This window comes from Nuphar pumila, chromosome 13, assembly GCF_984573655.1.
Source record: "Nuphar pumila chromosome 13, dmNupPumi1.hap1.1, whole genome shotgun sequence".
NCBI lineage: Eukaryota > Viridiplantae > Streptophyta > Magnoliopsida > Nymphaeales > Nymphaeaceae > Nuphar > Nuphar pumila.
Window position 1 is genome coordinate 89,093,117 of NC_143261.1, and position 25,766 is coordinate 89,118,882.

The window sequence follows — 25,766 nt, forward strand, 5'->3', positions numbered from 1 at the left end:
AAGTGATAAAGTACTTTTTATGATTTTTAGTTAACACTCTATTAAACTCACAGATATCTGTGTGCACCCAATCTAATATTTCAGAATCTCTAACAATCGTATGGAATAGTTTCCTACATTGTTTTGCTTGCACACAAATTTCACACTTATTAGTTTTGCCTATGAAATATTCAAGAATCATCTTCAAGTTCATCATGCATTTTACAGAATTGAAATTCACATGACCCAATCTATTATACCACAAATCAAATGATTCTATATTGTAAGCAACATTAGACAATGGATCAAAAGAAATATCATTCTCTAATTTATTACTGCAAACATGTTCAACACAAAATTTAAATAAACCATCATTTATATACCCCTTGCCAATAAATGTTTCAGAATGTAAAATAACAACTTTATTACATTTAAAGTTGAACTCAAAACCCTCTCTACCTAGATATGAACTACTTAAAATATTCTTTTTAACTACAGGCACATGGTGCACTCTGTGTAGAGATAGAATTTGTCCTGAAGGAAACTTCAGGTCCACGCATCCAATCCCCAATATCTTTGCAGCCGTGAAATTGCTCATAGTCACAGATCTGCCTGCAACAGCCCGGTAAGAGACAAAGATAGACTTATCAGTCACCATATTGACTTGAGGAGTATCATTTGTGGTCCCATGAGCCTTGACCTTCTTGAAAGGACATTCCTTGGCCCAATGCCCAACCAATCCACAGTTTCAACAAGGTTTGTTCTTTGTCTTTTTCTAGATTTTGGCCTTAGGTTTGAATTGATTTTTCATTGCAGGTTTAACTTTTTGACCCTTGCCTTTAAATGATCTGGTCATCATATTCACTTTAGGTTGTTTAGTTGGCATCACAACTTATTTCTGACTCCTATGCTCTTCATCAATGGCTATGGTTACCATAAGATCATCCAGGGAGATCTTTCCTCTACGGTGCTTGAGAGACATACCAAAGTCTACCCAAGACTTAAGAATTTTTTTCCACGATGGTCATGACTTGAAACTTCTCCGAAAGTTTCATATCAGCCTCAACCAAACTATGAAGCAATAGCAAAAACTCATGTGCTTGTTCAGTGACCAACTTGCCCTCAACCATCTGATATTTCAGAAACTTGGCAACTGAGCTGAGTACTTCTCAAGACCTTGGTCTTCGGTATTATACTTTTTGTCAAGTTGATCTCATAGAGCTTTAGTAGTGGTAGATGAGGAACTGTATACGTCGAATAAAGTGTTGGACAGAGCCAACAGAATAAAACCACGACATATACCATCATTCTCTTTCCACTCTACAGTCGTAGTAACAGCGGCAGGATTAGGATCAGTCTCAGAAACTGAAGGGCATTCGAACTCTAGAACATATAACAAGCCTATAGTCATCAACCATATTTTCATGTGTTGTTAACAACGCTTAAAATTCTGATCAGCAAATTTTTTAGGCATACCAGACATGTCTACTTTCAGTATAAAACTAGATGAAATCGACATGTTTTGAATCTTCTCAAAGACTGTTGGAATCAATAACAGTATCATAATGCAAATCAGATTACAATACAACATGATATACATATAAAATAATTGATTCAAATCGTAACAGGGTTCAAGCATGTCATGTTCAATTTTAAACCAAAATTCAGATGAGGGCAACAGATCAAACATATGCATAGAACAGAATAAAAACAATAATAGAATCATGTTAATATTTTGCAATAGGCTAAGGCGTATAAAAATACTCTCCTTAGAGAAGATTCGCCCCTACATACGGTGCAAAAAGGGTCTGGCGTCCTTCCCCCAGGATACAATAGCCTCGACGATCTCGATCGGTGCACTCTGATGGTAGATCATCCATCGAAGACAACCTCTATGAACAACTGTTGCAGAACTCCCCTTTCTAGGAAGCACCCACAGGGAAGCAAGAGAGAGAAAACAAAATTCGAGAGTCACTAGTGTCTGTTTGTGTAACTGCAACCCTCTAACCATGTTTTATAATCCCTGAACGGGTAAAGAGATCTGTTACTGGTGTTACGAAGTGACGTGACCCGTCAACGGAATGATTCGTTATCTATTTCTCATTTTTTTTTATGTAATCCAAATAAAATAATTAATGCGAGACAAAAAGAACATTGAACTTAGATAATGGATATGGCCCTAAAAGGCCAATTATCCGAACCCGACACGATACGGCGGGCGGACGTGCGCCCGTATGGTAACCATCGCATCCCCTTGTTCTTTGAAACAAGTGATAGAATCACCATGTAGGTTATAAACCCCACAACCTTTTTGAGATTCTTCAATATGGGACTATTCCACATCATCAAAGTCCAAAAATAACTTCATAAAGGAGTGGTCTCCAAATTGTTGTCTACTTTGAATTAATTTTTCATCTCTTCTTACATCCAACAGTGTTTGCATCTGATTTTTAAGGTTTCAATTGTCGTTCTACGATCGTTTTTGTTTAGATGTCCCACAGGGAATTCATGTTTCCTTCCTTTTTTGTCATTTTTTTTGTTTGGGTTATTTTTTTGCCTACGTTGCTTTCGATTTATTTTGCAGTATGAGGTTATGGTGATTTTTTTTTCTATTTGCCGAAGTTTGTGAAAATGACAATCTTCTTGGAGGTATTTGTGATGATATCTTGGCCTTTTATTTTGAACTGGGCACTATTTTTTGTATATTTTACCTCAAATATGACATGTTAAAATCTTATTTGTGATGATATCTTCTTGAAAGTATTTTCATAATTAAATCTAATATTATACTGATTAAAGCATTCATATATAAAAAAATATCAATTCTTTTTTATCAAATGAGCTAAATTTTAAATATTTTTTTGTTTTTAGATCCAATCCAATATCTATATCCGAAGTTAAAATCCATAATAAACATGTTAAAATACTCGTATGGTTAGCTAGCCAATCAGGTCATACATTCTAAAATGAATCCACTGTTATCGAAGTTGTTCTCACTTCATCATCAAACAATGAACATTTTAAACACAGCATCTGAGTACAGTCCAAACAAACATTAGTGGTGAAGTTATTAAAGAAGTCACACCTCTTTTTCTTTTTTTTATTCATTTTATGCAATCTTAAACAAGCCATCAAACGTACCCTAAACCTAAAGGAGCGTGTTTTCTAAAAAGCAATTGCACGAAAGCAACTTCCATCTTGATTACAAAGGCATGAACAAAGTCAAAAGAGGATATACACGTCAAATTTCAACCCAACCCACCTAGATCTGGTCTGATAATAATGGCGCCCAACCTGAAGACGATAGGATTTGGGTTGCGTTTGGGATCCCCTTAGTCTAGGTCGGACCTGTCAAGCAATTAACGGGCCTCAAGTTGGGGTGTCCCAACCCGACCCAATACCCACCCTTGGCCAAAATCCAACTATGTGTGAAACTGTGAATACTTGGTAAGTTCCCAAGTTAGGCTTTGAATTTAGTTTTCGATAGGTTCGAGGAAGGACCCAAAAGAGCTCTTGCAAATCTTACCAAACCCGTGTCACTCATCATGGGACAAGGGACCCAATCCGAATCCATATAGAAGTAACTAGAAGTAGAAGGTTCTATAGTAGCAGGGAGGAGGCTTGGATGGATAAAACCCTCTGGTGCACCATTTCTGCCCTCCTTGTCGTTTCATCCATCGCTCACTGCTTCAAGTTGTTGCATATTCTCTCTCTCCTTCGCGGCCTGAGAGAGAGAGCACCCGCATCAGCAAGGTGGTAGACAAAGAAGAGAGTGATGGCGACAGCTGCAGGGTTCCTTTTCTCAGCTCCCACATCTTCTGCCTCTGCACCCAGAACCAACTTTCTCACACCCACGCCAATCCCCCACAAGAACCCCACCGGTCTCTCTCTCTCTCTCTCACACACACACACACACACACACTATTCAATTTTGAACATTGGTTGGGGTTTGTAGCAGGTGGGTTGCTCAGGTTTTCTAGGATGCCCCAAGTTGTCCCGAGAATAAACGCCATTGTCAAGAAATGGGACCTTTCAAAGGTCTCTCTCTCTCTCTCTCTCTCTCTCTCTCTCTTGTATTGAATTTCTGGTGTTTGAATGGGCAGGTTGTGCCTCAAGCGGACAGGGTTCTGGTTCGCCTGGAGCAGTTGCCTGAAGTATGTATGCTTATTTGTACTTTTCTTGTTTGCAGAAAATCTCTTTCCCTTTTCCTTTTTTTCCCCTTAAATTTGTCTCCCATCTCATCTTCTGGATTGTGGTATAGATTTCTGGGTTTGTGTTGAATATAATAACAATACTTTCTTAACTCGGAGATATAGCACCACCAAGGGGTAGTTTGTGTCATCTAAGCATTCCGTTCATTGTTAGTTTTCGCTACCCTCTTCGCCTTTTCTTTTCCTTTTATCAAGAATTGAGCCCGCGACTAGTCGTTGGTTTGTCGAAAAAAATGTTTTGAGCATGTGCATTTTTACTTGGGGTTTCTCTGCTTTTCTCTTAGACGAATCCTATTTTATTCTTAAGTTGCGGGGATTGCCAGTTAGAGCATAAATGGTGCGCCATCTTGGTTGGTTTGCCTTTTGTTGTATGATAAGGTTATGGCAGTGCCAATCCCTAAGCTTGTTGCTTATTACTGCATGTTTCTTGCAAGCCTCCTAATGTTGTTGGAATTGTGTGTTATTCCTGATTTATAATACTTGAAGAAAATTATTTGTGTGTCATTTGTGATGCCAGCTACTTTATTCTTTCAGAAGGATCTGGCCAGGGATTAGCCCATGGTACACCATGGATGACAGTTTGATAAGAGTAATTGCATCGCATAATTATGTTTCAAACGATCACGGTGTAGCTTGTGATACACCTTCATTGCATTTCTCATGAGGGTATCAATAGATTAGCATAGCTGTTGCAGGCATATGCATATGTTCTTTCACCTTTTGAATAAGGTATAACTATTTTGGTCTGATTTGGAGATACTAACATGTGCTAAGTCTGTGACTTTTCAAAAATAAAAAATAAAAAAAGTGAAAAATCTGTGATGCACCTTCTAGCATGTTACAGCTTTCCTCTTTTATTATTGTCGCTTTCTCTCCATTTCAATGTTCAATCCTATTTTGAATCCCCTCGGTAGTGTACTAGTGCCTAGTTTTGCAAAGCCACATTGACAGACAGTTGTCTAACTGACCTTATAGTTGCATAGAGTTGGTCAGATAATGAGGCATGACCAGGAGAGAGAATTTTTTTTATAGAAATAGAAAGTGGTTCCTCTGACACATGCTTACGGCCTGTTTGATTAGACCTGAATATCCGAATAAATTGGATACTAGCAAAAATAAAAAAACTCTGATGTTTTTTTCCAGATGTTTGGCTATCAAATTTAGATAAGTGAAAATCGGATTTTTTTTAAAAGTCATGAAATTCGTTAATCCAATAGATAGCTGGATTTACAAAAACAGGAACTTTTTCTAATTTTTTTTATCTAAAAACACGGGCTCATGACCCGCCCTACCATAGTCGGTCCTCTTCCTCCCCTTCTGCTACTCTCTCTCTCTCCCCATTAAACCCTAGCCATCATCTCTCTACAGCTCCATTAAACCCTAGCCATAATCTTCAAACCCCAACTTTGATATTCCTTCCCCAAATATGGGAAATCTCCCCCTGAATGGTGGTGAAGACAATTTGTTTGCTGATCCACATATTTTGATGGACTCTTCTTGATCCAATCCCCTAATTTCAGATTTTGCGGTAACCTTGTGTGAGCTTCTGCCTGCTCTTCTCAAGAACGGGATCCAACTTCTATTGCCCTATTGTTGGTTGTGTGGCTTGAGGGATTTTTAGATCATTCCAAGGGACTGAACAAATTTTTTTGTCTTTGGTTCTATTTCATGTAATTCTTGTTATCATATTTCTGTCTTTATTTGCTTTTTCTGTATTATAATCTTTGTTCTGAAAATAATTGAATCATAGAGAGATGGTTCTTTTTTTTGCCCATTCGGTTGATGTCTTCCTTTGGTATATTTTTCTTGTAGAGAAGAATAACGCCAATTAAGAGGGGAAGTTGATAAGCAGAGAGAGAGAGAGAGAGAGAGAGAGAGAGAGAGAGAGAGAGAGAGAGAGAGAGAGAGAGAGTTTCATATTTTCAAATGAATAACCAAACAGTGAAAATTTTAAAATCTGGATAATTCTTTCCAGATTTTCAGGTTCATCCAAACACTATATGTTTCCTGAACTTAAAAATCCTGAAGTCTTAAAAATTTGAAAAGCAAAAAACCAGAAAATTTAACTTCTGGATTTGCTACCAAACAGGCCCTTATGGTAATTAGTAAGAATATTCTTATATTAAATTTTTCTGTCTGGAAACATTGGAAATTTTTCATGAGAAAATTTGGTTGTACATTTTAATTGGTAAACTTTTAAAGCATGTACCTAGCCTTATATAAATATATAAGAAAGGATTATCCACCAAGATGAAGGAAGGAATACCCAAAAAGGCTATAACATGAAAAGTAGATGGTTCTGCATGTGTATGTTCCCCCATTTGAAATGCTTGATCATGCAAAAGAAAGGTCCCATCGACGACCTACATGGTTGCAGAAAATCTTCAAATTTACTTGCAATTTTATCAGCTGAAGGTGGAGGTATGGGGGCAGCTTGTTTTCAGTGATGGCAGCACTTCTTGTAGTTTGTTAATATGCATTTTGAAAGTCTTGGAAACATGGAAAATGAAAATGGGATTAGCTTTGATGCTTGCCCTGAAAAGGGAGGATGAGGGAGGGAGATGAAGGTATAATCTAACTGTCTGTATTCTTACCAACTTCTGGATCACAGTGTATTTCCATTCTTTCATTTCCTGGTTGATTGCATTAGATATCTGCTAGTTGTTTGAATATAGAGGCCTTGATATGTATATTTACTCTTGTCTCATCATTGGTGTTTTCTTTAAGAAAGTCTTGCTATGTTACTTCTTTTTATACACTTCATAACCCCAGTGAAGTCTGATATAGTGGTCCTTGAATACTCTCATATCACTGCTATTATAATTAGTTAATTACATATCAGTGTGGAACTGAAAGATCCATCTGTGCCTTTGATGGGTCAATTTGTGTATCAGTGACCAACATTAGCGTCAGTTTCCATTTATGCTGATCAAATTAGTTTTATGATGCAGAAATCTTCTGGTGGAGTTTTGTTGCCAAAATCGGCTGTCAAATTTGAACGGTACCTTATGGGTGAGGTGAGTCTTTGAAAAAGGTTAAAATTTCTCTTTGATAGAAAATATTGAGGGTTCATTTCAGTCTCCTTGATTGTATCAACAGGTTTTGTCTGTTGGAGCAGATGTCACTAATGTTGAAGCTGGCAAAAAGGTAAGCCTAGCTTTTGTTAAATAGTTAGCAGAGTAGTAGACGTCATTTCAATGTTGCCTGCACTCGAAACTCAGATAGTGGTGACTTGTTGAGTCAATCTCACCTGTTGAATTAAGTTGAGATGTTTCATTAGAGTAAATCTGGACACTGGAACTGGACTTTTATAGTTACAGATGAAAGGCGAGCTTGCAGTGCACAAGATGCAAATACGTATGTGACATGTTAGGTGGTTGAGTCATGTGTAGGTGATATGGCATGGCATGAAGTGAAGACTGTTTTTTGGCATATTTTTCCATCATTCATTGTTTTCACGAATTTCTTATCTTCTATAATGATTTTAAGTTGAGACTAAAATGCTAGCTTAGGCTTGCTGAATTTGAGTCTTACCTTACCTAGTCTTTCATATCTTTTCGTATACATGAATATCAAATATATAATGTTTTGTGTGGAGATTTTTGAAGTTATTGTAACCTGGCAACCTATCCATAACTGGTGGTGAGAAATACTAAATTATGTAGTCAGTTTTTTAACCAACAAAGCTTTTCTTTCACTTGCAGGTTCTCTTTTCGGACATCAATGCATATGAGGTCAGTATGCTAGTGTTTGAATTCTCAAACCTGATTTATAGCTCAGGGATTGAACCCGCTTGGTTGTAGCCATCAGCAACTCAGCCCGATTCAATTACATTGATTATGATGTTTGTTCAAGCCCTAAATTGCCATGGATTCAAGCTACTTTTTTTCTGAGTCGCCCAGATCCATTGGCTTTCTGGATTGAACTAAGATTTTTAATGTGCCAATTCTTGAGCAATGCATGCTTTTTACCAACTCAACCAACTTGCAATTATCCCAATGTTGTTCTCCAGTTCATTAACTGATGTGCCAAACTTTAGCAATTCTTGCTTCTTAGCAATACAACCAACTTGGAACTCCCCCTTGAGGTCTGCAGCCACGTCCAAGTACATTACTGGTTGCCGGAGGCCCGAGCAACCTGTGCTTGTTGACAACCACACCAACTCTTTGGGGTTTCCCATTCAAGTCTAATTGATAAATATCTGTCTGACGATGTCGCTGGTTTCGAACACTTGTCCAGGATGCTTTGCTTCTGGTTGCTATCAATGGAAGTTGGGACTGGGTATTTGATGGTTAGCTTGTTTTGTGCAGGTGGATCTGGGAACTGATGCCAAGCACTGTTTTTGTCGATATGGAGATCTATTGGCACTGGTTGAGTAGGCATGTGACCGCTCTGTTCCAAGGTGGCCAGTAATTCGTTTTCTTAGATTATGTGATCCTGATGAGTTCCGGATTATGCTGTTTTCCCTTTTCCGTCGTCTGAAAAGTTTTGTATGGAGCGTAATTTTTGATCCACTATAGCATGAACAGTTTTCATGTGGAAATCTCTCTCTCTCTCTCTCTCTCTCTCTCTCTCTCTCTCTCAGGTTGCAGTGGTGGGGGTGGCTGTTTACTGCTAGAGGGACGATAGAAGAGCAAGGTGGTGCCAACACACTTAAGGGTGTCAACGGGTCTGGTTTACCCGGACCCAACCTTAATCAAACCCCATAGGGCCTGGTGATAAATAAGATGACCCCATTAAGACCCAAGTCCAGACCCAAAGGTCCTAATACATGGACCCAGGTATACTTTGTGAAATTTTATACAAGACCCAGACCCAACCTGAGTTCCAATTAAGACCTGCAATTTTTCAATGTAAAAGTGATTAAAAATATGGTTTTACTGGGTATGGTCCAGGTCGGGTTCATGTAGTTCTTATGGGTTTCAGGTATGGTTTTTTTATAATGGACTTGATTAGATCCAGGTTCAGACCCGATACCATACCCAAAAATTGGGTCCAAGTCTGGTTCCACCTGGGTCCGAACCAAACCCTACCAGTTGAGATCCCTAATCACACTTGAGAAAGCTCAAGTTTGAGAAAGTTTTCTTCAATTTTATTTGTTTAGGCAATCTGGGGTGGGCAGAACACCCCCCCAACACATACACCAGTTATCCAGCCGTACCATTGGGTTTCGAACCTGAAACGTCCCAATACAAGGTGACTTGCACTAGCTGCTCTTACTAGGCAACTGGAGTCCCCCATGGTTCAGGTTTGAGAAAGTTGGGGCATTCTCAAGTGAGAATCACGATCGCAGCTTGCACTTTATCATGTTTCTAAAAACTCGAGAAAGTGACGTGAGCGTTAACTAATTATGACAGCGCAACGTGCCCGTAATGAGAATGCAGGAACAGACGACCATGCGTGGGGTTTGGTGCAGTGGAATGGGGGCTAGGCCGTTAGGCAGTCTAGGTTCAAATCCCATGGGCGTCACCCCTTACGCAAGCCAAACCGTGGCAACTCCCTTGGGGCAAAGGGTAAGCCCACAGAGTTTTATGTTGCTATGGGAGGCAGAGCCAGCACAACTAGGTCTGATCCCGAGGGCAGTTTCTCCGTGTAAATATAAAAAAAAAAAAATCAGCTTATAAATTAAACTTTTTAGTTCGATCACCATTGTTTGACGCTCAGCATGACTTTTAGATTTGTCCTGTTTTCCTCTGAGCAATCGTACTGTGTCCCATATTTACAATAGCAATCAAGGCACAACATAACGTGAGCCACTGATGGCGTGCCTGCCACTGTACATGCAAAACAAAGCCTCCTTTGTGAAACTGACCAAGGGCCATATGGGCTTGTCTAACTTTGATCGTGGATTCTTTAATAGTTCCCATTATGGTTAATGGCAGAAACTTAAAAGCACAAAACAACTTAGTTTGATGAGCCATTGATATTAGTTTATAGAATTGATTTACGATTCATCGTACTGTAGTCTGAGAAATAACTCTTGTATAAAACAGCAGAATTGCATAGACCCTGTGTAAACGACTCATCCAACGTCTTGAGGTTGAATCCAGGACATTTCCCCATATAACCTTGCAAACTAGCAAACCAATCAAAACAAACATGGCTAAGATAAAATGAATATGGTGCTTTGATTAAAATAGCATCACCAATAGTACGATGGGTAACTTACCAAGGACACTAAGGTAAGTTTCGAACATATGCACTTGGATCGATGCAAGAGTTTAAAATGGTAACCAAATTCAAACAAAAGTAGCTAGCTGAGTGCCACAACCAGGACAGGCAAGCCTTAGTTGTATATGTAACCCGATTTCTCAATCCAAGACAGCCTAGTTGCATCTTTATTGGCATGAATCTCTTTATTCTCTCACACACACATGCATGCACGATTGTAGACATGCACCAGGCTTGACAGAGACCCAAACTTGAAAAGGGCAAAAAGCAAGAACAAAACCAAAATCTATGAACATATATTTATATAACAAACCGTACCAAGTAAAAAGGGTGCTGGTGGCTTGGAGTGCAGGGAGCAGCAAGAATACACATTCTAACAACTTTTTTACCTAAACACATTTTGGAGTATGAGGTTTTGTTAAAAGCCGAGCAAATGGGGCCAGCCTGCCCTGCCACAGCAACTGTACATAACTTTCAACAACCATGGCTGCTCGCGCGACTGTAAGGCCGCCAGCACAACCCATCACAGCACTGCATTTATAGACTGCCTCTCATGTCTCCGCCTGACATATCCAAGACTCAAAGCCGACCATCTTCTGCTCGTCCAAGAGACCAAATTGCAAGCTTATGTTTATATATGGAACATGCTCACTCCCCCCTCCGCACATTGGTAATTCTCAAAACAACAGAAAACTTTCAAGTAGGGTGTGGGGTTATCCTTTCTCAGCTCTGGCTCTGCTGATCGTGGCTTACCGCGTTTCCATCTGCAAATCTTGAATTGCTGAGCCTGTCATCCAACTATACGGCCCACTCCTAGTTGAGAGAAGCAAATGAACTCGAACAGCGGCATCACAGACACATGAATGCAAAGAAGCAGACATGTCAGCAAAACCAAAAGGCTGATCTCAAAGAGTATAACCCATCTCATGGTCAGGCCCCATGTTGGCTCAGCCATTGTAGTGGAGTTTCTGGTTTTGGCCGGTTTGGCCCTGCTGCTGTGCAGCTTGCATGTTTACTGGCTGGCTGTTGTACTGCGTGAAAGGCTGGGAGTAGAGAGGATTCATAAGGCCCTGCAAACAGCTCCCGTCATCAGTCATAAATCTGAGAACTCTGCTCATCGAGTAGACAACTTCTCACAAGTCACATGAAAGCCCCAACAATGGAGCCACCGATTAAGTAATGAATAGTGGCTTCCACTAATGCACGTAATATGAAATACTTTCATTAGCAATACAACCAAGTTTGTGCTCAAGCCTCAATCTTGAACTAATGAAAAATACCAAGTTGAATATCGACAAGAGTACTATACAATACCTGAGACTGAAGAGGTCCAGGTCCAGCAACTCCAAACTGAGCTTGGGAGGAATCATCTTGGGATGGATCATTAAAGCCAACTTGAGTAAAAAGACCCTGTGTTCCATGAGACATGTAGTCCTGTGAAGATGTAGAAGTAATGCAAAAATAGTTAGACAATAGACACACATGTTTGTTGACTCTACAATACCAGTTTACGGCCTTGCCAGGGATGGAAAGAGAATATATATATATATATATATATATATATATATATATATATATATATATATATATATGTTTGCTGGTATGAATCGATATTTTCATAGTTTTTTTGTAAATCTAACCATGCAGATGCATTCGGCGTGGTCCATTTGCTAGGAATCGACTGTTAGATCATCGTAATTGGATCAAGAAATGTGATTTTTATGCTTGAATATTTATGAAAATTCTAATCCATTGATTTTCAACCTTAAAAGATCCTTCTTATACATCGTAATCGGATGATCCAAGAGTGTTTCTATAAAACCAAGTGTCTAGATCACATCCGTACTGTGAAATTTTCGAAAAAAGGAAAAAACCCTATGAAAATCTTGGTTCATACTTCATACCAGTAAACATATTTGGTTAGTAAACATATTTTAGTTACCCTATATATATACATATATATATGTGTGTGTGTGTGTGTGTGTTTTAATCAGACCCATGTCGTTCCTCTTAAGCCCTCTAGGAAAGCCAAAGAGGCATGTCTATGAAAGTCCTCATGCATAGGCGGCTCTCCAAGCCTGGAGCTTGGTCGGTTCAACCCTCCTTCCTCTAGGGCTGGGTTGATCTAACTCGGGTGAAGTTATTTTTTTCCTTTTTTCCTTCTGTCTTCCACACTTTGAAAGCTAAGCCTGATAGCCCAATACAGTTTCAGGCCTGTGATGGGTTTCTATCCAGCACGGTTTGGAAATGGAAGCCCCTCTATTAAGAAAGAAGTGGTTCTCTTTGCGGTGTCCAACCGCTCAGAGTCCGACCACTAATCTGTTGTATGCTTGTGCGGCCAGTAAACCACTTTTGGGGCCCTATCTATTTCATCTCTCCTGATGGAGGTTCTGAAAGAATTCAATGATGATGTAGCCTCTCTCCAGAAGGCCTATATATAATGGTAACCATGATACCATATGGTGGTCACACTAAGTTGCAAGGATCTAGCGGACACATGTCAGATCCAACCATACAGACAATACTTGGTGAAAAAAGAAAAAGTGTAGATTCATCGAACCTGAGTGATGAAGTCATTTCCAGTTCCCAAATGAGAATAACCAGTCTGTGAATTCTGATTCAAAAAGCTCCCAGGAAACCCGCCTTGCGTCCCTTGAGTGACGTAATCAACACCATATGCACTTTGAGAAGCCTGAAGCAAAATGCAGAACAGAAATCAAAACTTGAAAACCAAAGTCAAATTGCAATAGCCAAGCTAGCATTTCAGTCGGAAATGAATGACAAATAAAACTACTAGGAACCTTACCTGCCACATGTTGCATATCATAATTCAAGAATCAAATATGCAGAATTTCCATCAAATCTGGTGGTTTTGCCATCATAAACAATACTAACATTCAACCAATATTTTTTATCTATGAAGAAAACGCCAACTTCAGGAAGCAGCCCCCTTACCCCAACCAACCAAAAAATAAAATAAAAACTAAAAAATAAAACGAAAAATAAATGGAAAAGAAAACGAAAAAAATCGCTTATAAGGCCCCTTATTTTATTCAAGATCATCCATAGCCTTATAGTTTCCATTCTTAGAATGTATTTACATTTATTTTTTATATTGAACCAGTTAAAAGCTAAGTCACAGGGATTCGGCAAAGCAGGTGCCGCACCCGCGTCGACGCGACGCGGGTGAGCGTGCGGGTGCGGCACCCGGTGCGGTCAACACGACCCTGGGTGCAGTCAACGCACCCAGGATCATTTTCGTTCAATTTTCGAATATAAAAAAAACATTGCCTGACCAAAAGGGATGCGAAAGAGGATTAGGGCAAAATTTTTTTGCCCTGATCCTCTCCTCTCCCACGCAGCTCTGCTCTCTCGCTCGCCTCTTCTCCTCTCAACGTCTCTCAGGGGAGCCCGACGACACCTCCTCCTCTCCCGCGTCGCAGACCTCCGACGATCGCTGGCGTCAACCACACCCGCAACCTCGACGACGCCCCGGAGCCACCTCCTCCTCTCCTCTCAGGTAACCTCTCCCTCGTCCCTTTCCTTCTTCTGATCTTCCCTCACGTTGTACCCTTCACTCTCTCTCGCTCTCTTGTTGGATCGGCAGGGAAGGGGCCGAGCCTCCCTCACTGCTCCCTCTGATTTCAGGCCCTGCTTCCCTGTTTTCGGCAGGGAGGAGTCGAGCCCCCCTGCTCCCTCTGATTTCAGGGGAGGGGCCGAGCCCCTCCCTGCTTCCCTGTTTTCGCAGGGGAGGGGGTGAGCTCCTCCCTGCTCCCTGTTTTTTCGACAGTCAGGGGTGGGGCGAGGCCCCAACCCTTCCTCCCCTCTTCGTTTTCCCTGGACGGGCAGGGAGCTGGGCTCAGCCTGACAGACCGAGCCTACCCCTCAACCCTCCTTTGTGAGTCGGAAGCCAAGAGCTAGACTCGATATTATAAATCTTGAATGTCTGAATAATTGATTTTAATATAATTTTTTTTGTGTTTTCAGGACAAAAATGACGGATAAAGGGAAAGGACTTGCGTCATCCTCATCCCCACATGCGAGTTATGCTGCTAGTTTTGTTGATAATTGTAGTTGGAGTGATGATGTGAGACCACTATGGGTACATGTAGATAAACTTGCAAAAACTGAAGAAAGATGTGGTGGAAACAAGAGATTTCGATGCAAGCTCTGTGAAAGAAATTTTGTTGGGTCTTACACAAAAGTGAAGGCTCATTTGTTGAAGATACCAGGACATGGCATTTCAGGATGCAGAAAAGTTAATGAGGCAATGCGAAAAGAATACAAGAAAATACAAGAAAAATATGAGAAGAAAAAGACAATGCGTGATTCTTGTGCAATTAGTGTGTCATTTGGAAGCCACCAAGAAGATGCTGAAAAAAAAAAAGTCAATGTAGGAGGTAGAGGAACGATACAAGCAGCATTCAATACATATGGAAGGGAGGATATGGATAGAAAAGTAGGGAGGTATTTTTATTCTAGTTCACTCACATTTAATGTGGCTAGAAATCCTTATTAGAATGATTTAGTAACATCTTTGGCAAATTATAATTTGAGTGGCTATGAGCCTCTAAGCTCAGAAAAACTACGAACCACACTTCTTGCAGAAGAGAGGGCAAATGTGGAGAGGTTGCTAGAGATTAAAAAATATGCATGGGAGCAAAATGGAGTTTCTATTGTTTCTTATGGATGAAAAGATATTCAAAGGCATCCACTATTCAATTTCATTGTTTGTTCGCTTAGTGGCCCAGTATTCTTGAAAGTAGTTTATGCATCTGAAGAATATAAAAATGCAAAGTATTTGGAGGGGTTGTTTATAGCAAGGTTTTAAAACCCGTGACTCGGGACTCGACTCGTTCTTTATTGACTCGTGACTCGGCGGGTCACCTCGGTGACTCGGACCGGGTTTTGTTAACTTTTGATTTTAAAAGAAAAACAATTTATAATTTGTCTCAAACCATGTTTTTCAGTAAACAAGAGATCCTTGGGTTGTGTTAAGGCATGTAATCACTCAAACTGGGAGAGAGATGTGACTCTTTCTTAGGTTGCTTTTGAACTGATAACAATTGACATCAACTAAATTAGCTTGGTTTTTGCTTGTATTACTTCCTGGGTTTGTCATTTTCTAGTTAAACCATTCATAGAGAGCAGTAGTAGCATTGAAAAATGCATAGGCTGATCTCTGCCAGACTATTTCACAGGAATATTCCCAACTTACCAGTTACCCTTGTGTCATGCCTCCTTATACTTTATTCTTAATGAAAAATTGAACAATGGCATGCCATGTGTCCTTTTTGTTGTCCATGTGACCATATATAAATGTACATCCTTGACAAATGATCAAAGGTCATTAAAAGCAACTAATGGTGTAGCAAAAAACTCTAGGATAGCCTGATAAATAGCCTTCAAATTTCTTTTTTAGACAAAGGACTATGGAGTAAGTTGAAGAATAACTATGGTGTAAGTTGAAAAATATGAAATTAAGTGGCATGACAAAAATTCTCGAAAGAGATGCAGCATATAAAATCCTGGTTGTTCACTCCCAAATAGAGCTAAAACTCTTTTCCCTATGAACACTGGCTCCTAATGTTGTTTCTTATGAATTAGCGGGATTTTTGTATTTTGATGGTTCTGTGCATTGTCAAGCAATCAAGAACTTATGTGAAGCTCTGTTGACATTTGTCTTATTGGTAGAAATTTATGGAAACGTTACGAATCCTCTCTTGAGTGACTTCTAGCTACTGGCTACCACAAGGCCAATTACCAGTTTCCAACATATACTTAGTTCCTTAATTTTATGCTTCTGATAATACATGATGAATATTATAGTTGATTATGCTATGATAGTGATACCTAGTACCTGTTACGAAGTTAAGACACACAGGGAAGATCCAAGAGCACACATACCACAAATCCAATGAGCACATCAGTCCACCAAATCAGCCAACACAAGGACCACTAAGGACACACTCACAAGAGACCCTAAGGGTCTGTCCAATCAATCAGACAGACCCTTAGAACATAACAGACATAACATATGTTCTGTCTATAACAACCGTACTTCATCCCATGTTTGTTTCAACTCAAATAAAAAATCAAATTTCAAACATCCCAGAACTCGCCCGAGTAAGGCCGAGTCAAGCCGAGTGAGGCCCGAGTCTTGGCAAGCCGAGTTTGCCTTGCCGGGTTGACTTGTTGGAGGGTCGAGCCGAGCCGAGCCGAGTCAGCCGAGTCAACGAGTTGACTCGGCGAGTTTTAAAACCATGGTTTATAGAAGTCATAAAAGAAGTGGGTGATCAGAAAGTAGTACAAATCATTATAGACAACGCTCTAGTTTGTAAAAATGCAGCGTTGAGTTTGAAGAGTGAGTACCCTCACATTTTTTGGATTCTCTATGTAGCACACAGCTTAAATCTGCCCCTAAAGAGCATCTGCAACCCCAAAAAAGAAGAAAATTCACAAGCATATGCTTTATGTTCATGGATTGAAGATTTAGAAAGAAATGTCAAAAGCATTAAGAATTTTGTTGTCAACCACCATCGTGCTAATACTATATTTAATAGGCATTCTAACCTGAAATTATTTAAGGTCGTTGAAATACATTTTGCGTCCATCATTGTTATGGTAAAGAGGATTAAAAAGTAAATAATGCTTTTGTTAGCATGGTAACTGATGAAAATTGAACATTCTATCGTGCAGATGTCAAGGCTCAAAAAATTAAAGAATTCATTGTTGTTAATGAGTTTTTGGACAGAGTGATATACTTCAATTTACGCAACCTATTTGGGAAATGTTAAGAGAAGTTGATAAGGATGAGCTCATGCTTCATAGAGTTTATGAAATATGCGATAATATGATTGAAAAAATATAAGTTGCAGTTTTCAAGCATGAAGAAAAAAATCCTGCATTGGATGATTCAGAATCTTTTAACCATATTCATTTAATTTTAGTTAGAAGATGTGATAAGAGCAACACTCATTTGCATTGCATGACACATTCTCTTAATCCAAAATATTATGCAAAACAGTGGCAGGCAGGTAGGTGGTATTGGTCGTGTCTTCTAAATTTAGACTCGAAGCTATCAAGACATAGAAATATGTGTATAATAAGACTTTTTCCATAAGCATATCTTATAAATCAAGTCACACAAGAGTTTGAAAATTTTTCATCTTCGAGATCATATGGACAGGCATTACTCGCGAGAGAAGAGGATAATATAGATCCTACCATATGGTGGCCAACATTTGGATCGAAAACACCTCTTCTCCAACGTCTTGCATTAAGATTGTTATCGCAGCCTGCTAGTTCATCTTGTTGTGAAAGAAATTGGAACACATATTCTCAAATCCACAACATGAAGAGAAACAAACTCAATAGCAAGCGTGCAGAGGATTGAGTATATGTTCATTAAAATCTTCGACTACTTTCGCGAACCAATGATAAATACAGATACTAATTTGCTCTCTTAGTTATTTGATTATTTCTTAGTTTTTCATTTAAATGCACTTGTATTGTATTTAACATTTTTAAATTGGGTTTGTAACACAGACAAAGAACATCCAAATTTTGGGATGTAAACCCAGAAGAGTGTAACTTCGAGGGAGAGCATGATTTCAACATGACAAACATGGATTTATCTGAGCACAGTCTTCCCTCTAATGATGCATTTGATGATGATGAAGAAAATTATTAAGATTCATTAATTCCTCATCATATACATTGTAGGATATACTTTTGGTATATGTAAACACCCCAAATTTTCCACCTTCGCTCACAAACCCTTTCCTCTTGCCACTGGGACCCGCTCTCTAAATCTTTCAGGAAACCAGTTGGTCGACATCTGAGCCAGGGCTAATTCAGAGCTCAAATTTTATCCCAAATTCAAATAATTCAAAATTCAATCTATTTTGGCTCAAAACCAATCATTAATTTTGCCTTCGAACAGAAATGTTCAATTCTTTGTCTCCACCAGGGGTTTGGGACTTCAAATCTCATTTTCTAATCATTTCACATCATTTCATGTCATTTCATTGCATGGCATTTCCGAGATTCAGCACTCTGGTTCTTCAAAATCTTCAATCCAGATTCGAGTTTTAAAACCCTATTTCAAAATCAATTTCAAAAACCTGGGTTTTTAGATCGATATTTGCCTTTTGTTAACCCCCAGGATCTTATATTTCAAAATATTTTTCTTAGAAAGCGATCTGGATTCATTTTAAACTCAATTTTAACTTATCTTAATTCTCAGATGAGACTCATCTAGGTGGTGTCACTTCTAGATCCCTTCTTTAAATAAAAATTTCTCAAATTTCAGAGTTTTAGTTGACTTAAGACTCTGCCTTTTCACCTTTTTGAACCTTTTTAAAATTTTGTTTTGGTTTTAAGTCAGAGGCAGTCCTATCCTTTGTCCATTCCATTCATTTTGGTCAAAATCTCAAAGTTTCAGTCAGACTGCGACTCTATCACAGAGTTTCAGTCGGATCAGGACTTTACCTTTCACTTCTGTTTTTACCTGTTTTCAAGAAAATCTTTCAAAATCTACCGAAAGAAGTCAAAATGCTAGGGTTTTAGTCGAATCAGGACTTTTTTTCAGAGTATCGGTTGGATTAAGACTCTAACCCTGACTTCATTTTTTTTTTTAGAAAACCTTTCAAAAACTTCTTTATTTATCTTTAAAATAATCGAATTTCAAAATTTTAGGACATCGTTGTAGAGTTTCAAAATTTTAGGACTCTGTCCCAGATTTCTAGTCGGTTCAAAACTCTACTCTGATTTCATTTTTTTACTTTTATTTTACTTGTTTTTCGAAAATAGACCCAAATTTCAAGAGTTCCAAAATTTTAGGACTTTGCCTCAGAGTTCCAGTTGGTTCAGAATTTCATTTTGATGTTATTTACTTCTATATTGCTTGTTTTCCGAAAATAGACTCATTCTCAGAGTTCCAGTTAATTTAGGACTCTATTTTTTAGTTTCGAAATTTCAGGACTCTAACCTTGATTTCATTCTTTTGTTCATTTTTATTAATCTCTATAAAGATCTTTCAAAACATCTTCGTTTATTCTTCAAAAACCCAAAATTAAGAGTTTCAGAATTTTAGGACTTTAGTCAGTTAGTTGGTTTAGGACTCTGTTTTCAAAACTTCTTATTTTCATCTAGTGATTTCAACTTTGTTTCAAAACCCTTTTCAGTCTTTATTTTAACTTTTTCAAAACCCTAACGTGGGGCCCACACAGTTGGCGCACATCTAGAAGAGTTTCGATTCAGTCAGAACTCTGGTTGATTCAAAACTTTCAATTTCAAATTCATTTTATTTCATTCCCGTTTGAAAACCTTATTTTTAACCGTTTATTTTCAAATTTCAAAATCGTTTTCTGAAAAAACAAGTGGGGCCCACACCAGGCGTCGTCACATTTGAAAGTACTTTGGTTAGCTTAGGATTAGTCAATGTTCTAGTTAGGTTAGAAGTTTAAAAGAGTCAAAATTGATTTTAAAAATCCATTTTCACTTTAGTGTTTTTAACTTCCAAATTAAAAGTTTTAAAAACCAAATGTGGGCCCACAGTAGGTGGCGCCACATTTGAGTTAGTTTTAATTCAATTGGGACTAAATTAGGTTAATTAGGGTCTAACTAGACAGGTTGAAAAGTCAACCCAATTAGGAAAAACCGACCCCCCTAATTAATCCAATTACGAGAAGTTTTAGAAAAAGAAGAATCTTTAATTGAGAGTTTTAAATTTTTTTATAAAGTGGGTGCATAGGATTAATTTAGGACTCTATTTTTTAGTTTCGAAATTTCAGGACTCTAACCTTGATTTCATTCTTTTGTTCATTTTTATTAATCTCTATAAAGATCTTTCAAAACATCTTCGTTTATTCTTCAAAAACCCAAAATTAAGAGTTTCAGAATTTTAGGACTTTAGTCAGTTAGTTGGTTTAGGACTCTGTTTTCAAAACTTCTTATTTTCATCTAGTGATTTCAACTTTGTTTCAAAACCCTTTTCAGTCTTTATTTTAACTTTTTCAAAACCCTAACGTGGGGCCCACACAGTTGGCGCACATCTAGAAGAGTTTCGATTCAGTCAGAACTCTGGTTGATTCAAAACTTTCAATTTCAAATTCATTTTATTTCATTCCCGTTTGAAAACCTTATTTTTAACCGTTTATTTTCAAATTTCAAAATCGTTTTCTGAAAAAACAAGTGGGGCCCACACCAGGCGTCGTCACATTTGAAAGTACTTTGGTTAGCTTAGGATTAGTCAATGTTCTAGTTAGGTTAGAAGTTTAAAAGAGTCAAAATTGATTTTAAAAATCCATTTTCACTTTAGTGTTTTTAACTTCCAAATTAAAAGTTTTAAAAACCAAATGTGGGCCCACAGTAGGTGGCGCCACATTTGAGTTAGTTTTAATTCAATTGGGACTAAATTAGGTTAATTAGGGTCTAACTAGACAGGTTGAAAAGTCAACCCAATTAGGAAAAACCGACCCCCCTAATTAATCCAATTACGAGAAGTTTTAGAAAAAGAAGAATCTTTAATTGAGAGTTTTAAATTTTTTTATAAAGTGGGTGCATAGGGTCGACCCATCATAACTTCCTCTCGCCTTTCTTGCTCCCTCTCTCTCCTTCTTCAAGCCTCCCCATCAAGCAAGACCTCCATTGTTACAGCAGCCCAAGGTAAGGTTTTATCTCGTTATTCTTATGGATTTTATTAGTTTTATAAGTTTTTTTTTATTACTTCAACCATTGTCGCCCTTTGCACGTTGATTTCAACCATGCTTTCCACTCGAGAATCATGAAGGCAATTCAAGAAGATTATCTAATGTTGTGTGAGGGTGATTACCACGTTTTTAATCCGTTAAAATAGATGGGATTATTGCTTTTTTTGTTTACGGAAAAGAAAAGATGAGATTCGATCCCTCTATGGATCGAATCCTTCATTCAATGGCTAAATCGAATTCCAACTGTGTTTTCCCAGATTTTTTTATTATTTCATATTGCTTATGTTTGTTTTACTTATTCAAGCATCGAATCCAAATTTTTTGTGCTATTTACAGATTTTTCTTTATTATTTTTCACGTTTAGATTAGAGTCATTCATGCTTTATCGATAATATGTGAATCTCGATTCTGGGCATGCGGGAATGGCGTTATTTATGTTCATTTTTGTGTCATTAAATTCTGATTTTTTTAGGGTTAAACCGTGCATGTGTCAGTGATTTTCCATAAAAAATCTGGATTATTTTAGAATTCGTAACCCTGCTAAAAAATAAAAAACCGAACTCTGATTCTGGTACCGTGAGAGCGTTGTACAAAATCAAGTACGCTTTGTCGAAGCGATATCTCCCTCATCAGAGATCCGATCGACGATTCATAAGTTGCAGTGTGTTCATTATGATGTCTAGTATATCCTGTGAAAATTTCAGATTTTTCCATGGTTGTTTGCTACTTTTACTCTGTCAGAAATCAAAATCTGTTTCACAGTGATCGTTATGCATCGTTTAAGCCCTAGACCAACTTGCGTGAATCGTATTTCCCAAACCGAAGATCCGATAGATGATCCGTAAAAAGTCACGGATTCAGCAGCATGTATAGTTTTATCAGTGTGATTTCTGTAATTTTTTAGCATTGTTTTCTATTTTTATTTGAACCGAAATCAGAATTGTCTTTTCTGGAGCTGTTACGTATTCGTCAGAATCAAGCGTATATTGCCGGAACGATATCTCCCTAATCGGAGATGCTTTTTCCAATATGTAAAATGAATTTTTTTTGTTAATCTATCTAGTTTCTCTCTGTACATTTTTACAAATTTCTATGGTGGTTTGATACCCGATTCGGGTCTGACATTGTGACAGGCACGTGCCCGCGGGCAAAACCGCATATTTTCATGTTTTTATTTAATTTTCATATCAAAATAATACCAAAAATATTTTTTTTATTGCACTTTAATTTCAGGGTTATTAGAAGTGTCCATGTCGATTTTTGTGAATTTTGAAATTCATTCGATGCATTATTTAGTTAAATCATAAAAACAGGATGCTCAGGGAGTCCCGATTCAACTGAAACACGGCCGCAAACTGATATTTTTATGATATTTCAATTTTTTTAGGAAAAGCTTTATATTTTTAGGGTTGAATCATGTTCATAATCATGCTAGGGTGCTCCACACCTGATTTGGTGTTGATTTGAATCTGTTTGATCCCTGAATTAAAAGTTTTACAAAAATCTTTTCTGGAAACCCTGATTTCAAGGCCATAATCTTATTTTCAGGGGCATTCTGGCTATTTTTTCAAAAATTCTAAATTTCAAAGTTGTTTATTTTTATTATTTATTCAATTATGCATCATCTTTTATTATGTTTATCTCAAGGAAACATGGAAAAAGGCTTATATTTGGATAAATCCCTCAATTACAGATATTGTTGGATAAATCCAGAAAAGCCGACATATCTTCACTAACAAGTTTACTAGTTTTGCAGGGACACTTAAGACTGTATTTTCTTTGTTTCATTTTCTTTATTTCAATTTATTATTGATGTAAATTGTAAACTTTGGAATAAGAATTTAATTTTCTGCTTAGAATAGGGTTGCAATGCATATAGTTTATTTAATTTCGATAATATAATTGTATGATGGATGATGATTCATGCATATTCAAATCCATCATGATCTACAGGAATGGCACGTGCACTCGCTTCTAAGAAGTTAATAAACTCAATTGAGTTCGTATTTGTGGCCATAGTCAGAATACGAACAATATCCAAATTTATCTTCTTTTAAGCCACAAATGACCTACACTCTTTGGCATTTTCAGAAATCATTGCATATTCTCAAAAGTTTTCTAAGTATTTTCCCCTTTTAAAATCAAATGAGATATATTTATGGCATATTCGTGGCCATAGTCAGAAATATGTGCTTAGTTTATTTCATCTAAATTCTATAAGGCACAAAAAATTCTTTTATCAATGATTTTCCTCAAAATTTCTTCAAGAAAATATTTTCTCAAATTGCATTCATGCATCATTTAGGTTAGATCACATCATGAAAATATTTCACAGGGCCACACGCCCATCCTTTGGATCAATTCCAAAATCAATTTTCTCAAAACATCAGGATTTTTCAAAAATCAATTTTCCTTTCTTCAAAAATACTTTCCCAATGCAATTCGTGATTTTCAAAGTGTCCTTTTTTCCAAGTATTCCAAGCAAACATCATGTTTTCAATATGTATTTTTCTAAAGTTCATAGCACATGCCTGATTCTTTGTGCATTTAGGAAATAAAACATTGATTTAGACAAGTAAAGTAAAGCACATGATAGCTCCTTGGTTCGATTACGATTGAACCTCGTACTGACAGGCGAGTCTCATTCTTCGAAATTATCCTGCATTTTAAAACGGAGGTGAGTTATTTTCAAAATCTTTTCAAAGGTCAGTTTGACTTGCAAAAGTAAAATTTTGCAATGATAACAGTATGTAATTTAGTTCTTTTCAGTTTTACTTATTTGATTGATATTTAGGTTGATTTATGTAATTGCTTTACTTATTTGATTGATATTTAGGTTGATATATTGCATGCATAATGAATGATATTATGACAATGTTAACGGTTAAAACTTCAAAATTATATATATAATTTTTTACATTTTTGCCCTGCCGCACCTCCGCACCCGCACCCATGTGACATAGGTTAAAAGGCATCAAATTATTTGCAGTGAAAGCTAATCAAAAGAGTATTTGCCTATAAATTAAAATGGAACATCAATTACAAAACAAGGCATCCACGCAACTAATTCATTTATCAAATCTACATTTGAATAAATGTCATTCCATTTGAATAAATGTCATTCCAGGGTTGATGTATCAAAAGCATGTTTTTTATTTCCTTGCTTGATAAGTTATACACGCAAAAGTTAATCATCTCAATAGTAGAAAATGGACAAAGGAACCTAGTTTTTTTTTTAAGATTTTGAAAATCCTTTGAAATGTAATAAATAAGATGATGCACACTTGGTATCAAGTTGGAATAGGCTTATTTCACTGAAACCAAAGCTGCTGACAGCTAATTTTTGAAGTCTCAAGACTCTCAATCATTGCCTATGAGAGTGTATCCCGCACTGGTTTACACAGATACATTCGGGAATTCCATTCATACTCACTTTTCCAAAAGATTGTCATCTTCAGGGAAGGGTAAAGATCGATAAATGGACAAAGGAGCATCCCTTGAAATGTAACAAATAAGATGATGCTCAATTGGTATCGAGTTGGATTAGGCTTCATTGAAGCCAAAGCTGCTGACAGCTAATTTTTGAAGTCTCACGACTCTCAATCATTGCCTATGAGAGTGTATCCTGCACTGGTTTACACAGACACGTTCGGGAATTCCATTCATACTCACTTTTCCATAAGATTGTCATCTTCAGGGAAGGGTAAAGATTAGGAATAGCAGATGGGCCGCTATTCAAGATATAGGAATTCTAGATGTAATCAAGCTACCAAAAATGGCAACGAGATCCAGGTTTTGTAAGGGTCTAGAAGGTGTTTCCAATGTAATGTGCAACGACCAGAAAAATAGATCTTGAGAGGAAATATAGGCAGCAATTTACTGTTTGCTCCAATTTCCTTGGCCTTTTGAAGTTGCCCAAGTAAAATCAGGTGTGGCAACCAACCATATTTTGTTCTTACAGACTGTCATCAACACCTAGGGTTTTTGCAGATTAGTTTAAGATTCAATTTTTTCCCCATTAAGCAGAACAGAGTGAAAGGGTGACAAGGAATCATCCCAAAGACAGGAAAAGAGATCAAGAAAACAAAACAAAAACAAAAAGGGAAAAGAGAAGATCATGAGTGTGGAGACAAGCTTGCTCTCAATCGATGTGATCTGATCCAACTTTTATCTTGTCCGACCATTTGATCTCAGCCCATGTCTTAATTTGTTATTTGAATACATCAAAAAGATCTACTCTGCATGATGACAAATGTTGTTACATTTTTTAAATATAAAAAATTGTCACCATTTTAACCATTGTTTTTTTAATGGAAACATATCATGACCTTTTGAAAACGGCATGATGTTTCTAAATGAAAATATCATAATTTTATCATATAATATTTTTCTTTTTATCATCCAAAACTTGGAGAAATTGAATTTTTATAATCACATATATTAACATGAGTGCATGCTTATCAAGCCCAGATTGTTTCCTAATAACCAACTTATTCAAAGGAACAAAAAATGCAAAGCAAAAAGAAACTGATTCAAACTCATAGTTTCCCCCAGAAAAAAATCACATGGTTATTGCATCAAAAAAGAAAGGCCAAGGAAATATTTATAATCAATCTTTATTGCAGTTATTTCTGTATATGTATATATAAGCGCATTCATATCTAAGTATCTTTGCAACTACTGGAAAATT

The 25,766-nt window shown here is 37.4% G+C and overlaps 2 protein-coding genes across 5 annotated transcripts in view; one reads left to right on the top strand and one right to left on the bottom strand.

Moving 5' to 3' along the window:
• Positions 1-3,572: 3,572 nt before the first annotated feature.
• On the top strand, positions 3,573-8,733 carry LOC149819080 (10 kDa chaperonin 1, chloroplastic-like). 4 transcript variants are annotated; one of them, XM_089984067.1, is made up of 7 exons: positions 3,573-3,860; positions 3,938-4,017; positions 4,083-4,133; positions 7,142-7,207; positions 7,290-7,337; positions 7,895-7,924; positions 8,501-8,733. In XM_089984067.1, exons 1-7 carry the CDS (start codon positions 3,755-3,757, stop codon positions 8,567-8,569), a joined length of 450 nt encoding a protein of 149 aa, XP_089840193.1. In that variant the 5' UTR covers positions 3,573-3,754; the 3' UTR covers positions 8,570-8,733. The 4 variants fall into 4 exon arrangements, with proteins under 4 accessions (XP_089840193.1, XP_089840192.1, XP_089840194.1 ...); XM_089984066.1 differs by having other exon boundaries at positions 3,584-3,860; positions 3,935-4,017; XM_089984068.1 differs by lacking the exon at positions 4,083-4,133 and having other exon boundaries at positions 3,621-3,860; positions 3,935-4,017.
• A 1,903-nt stretch (positions 8,734-10,636) lies between these two features.
• The window catches only part of LOC149819081 (regulator of nonsense transcripts 1 homolog), a 63,508-nt gene continuing 48,378 nt past the window's right edge, over positions 10,637-25,766 (bottom strand). The window contains exons 27-29 of the mRNA XM_089984070.1: positions 12,922-13,053; positions 11,676-11,795; positions 10,637-11,431 (exon numbers count right to left, since the gene is read on the bottom strand). Of these exons, the coding sequence (XP_089840196.1) occupies positions 11,309-11,431; positions 11,676-11,795; positions 12,922-13,053 (375 nt within the window). The 3' untranslated portion in view covers positions 10,637-11,308. The remainder of the gene's footprint in view (positions 11,432-11,675; positions 11,796-12,921; positions 13,054-25,766) is intronic.

What these genes read in the sequence shown, in the direction of transcription:
- LOC149819080 (XM_089984066.1), top strand. Translation starts at nt 3,755, where the DNA reads ATGGCGACAGCTGCAGGGTTCCTTTTCTCAGCTCCCACATCTTCTGCC. An exon ending in AGAAATGGGACCTTTCAAAG is followed by an intron (nt 4,018 to 4,082) that starts GTCTCTCTCTCT and finishes TTGAATGGGCAG; the next exon opens with GTTGTGCCTCAAGCGGACAG. An exon ending in AACGGTACCTTATGGGTGAG is followed by an intron (nt 7,208 to 7,289) that starts GTGAGTCTTTGA and finishes TTGTATCAACAG; the next exon opens with GTTTTGTCTGTTGGAGCAGA.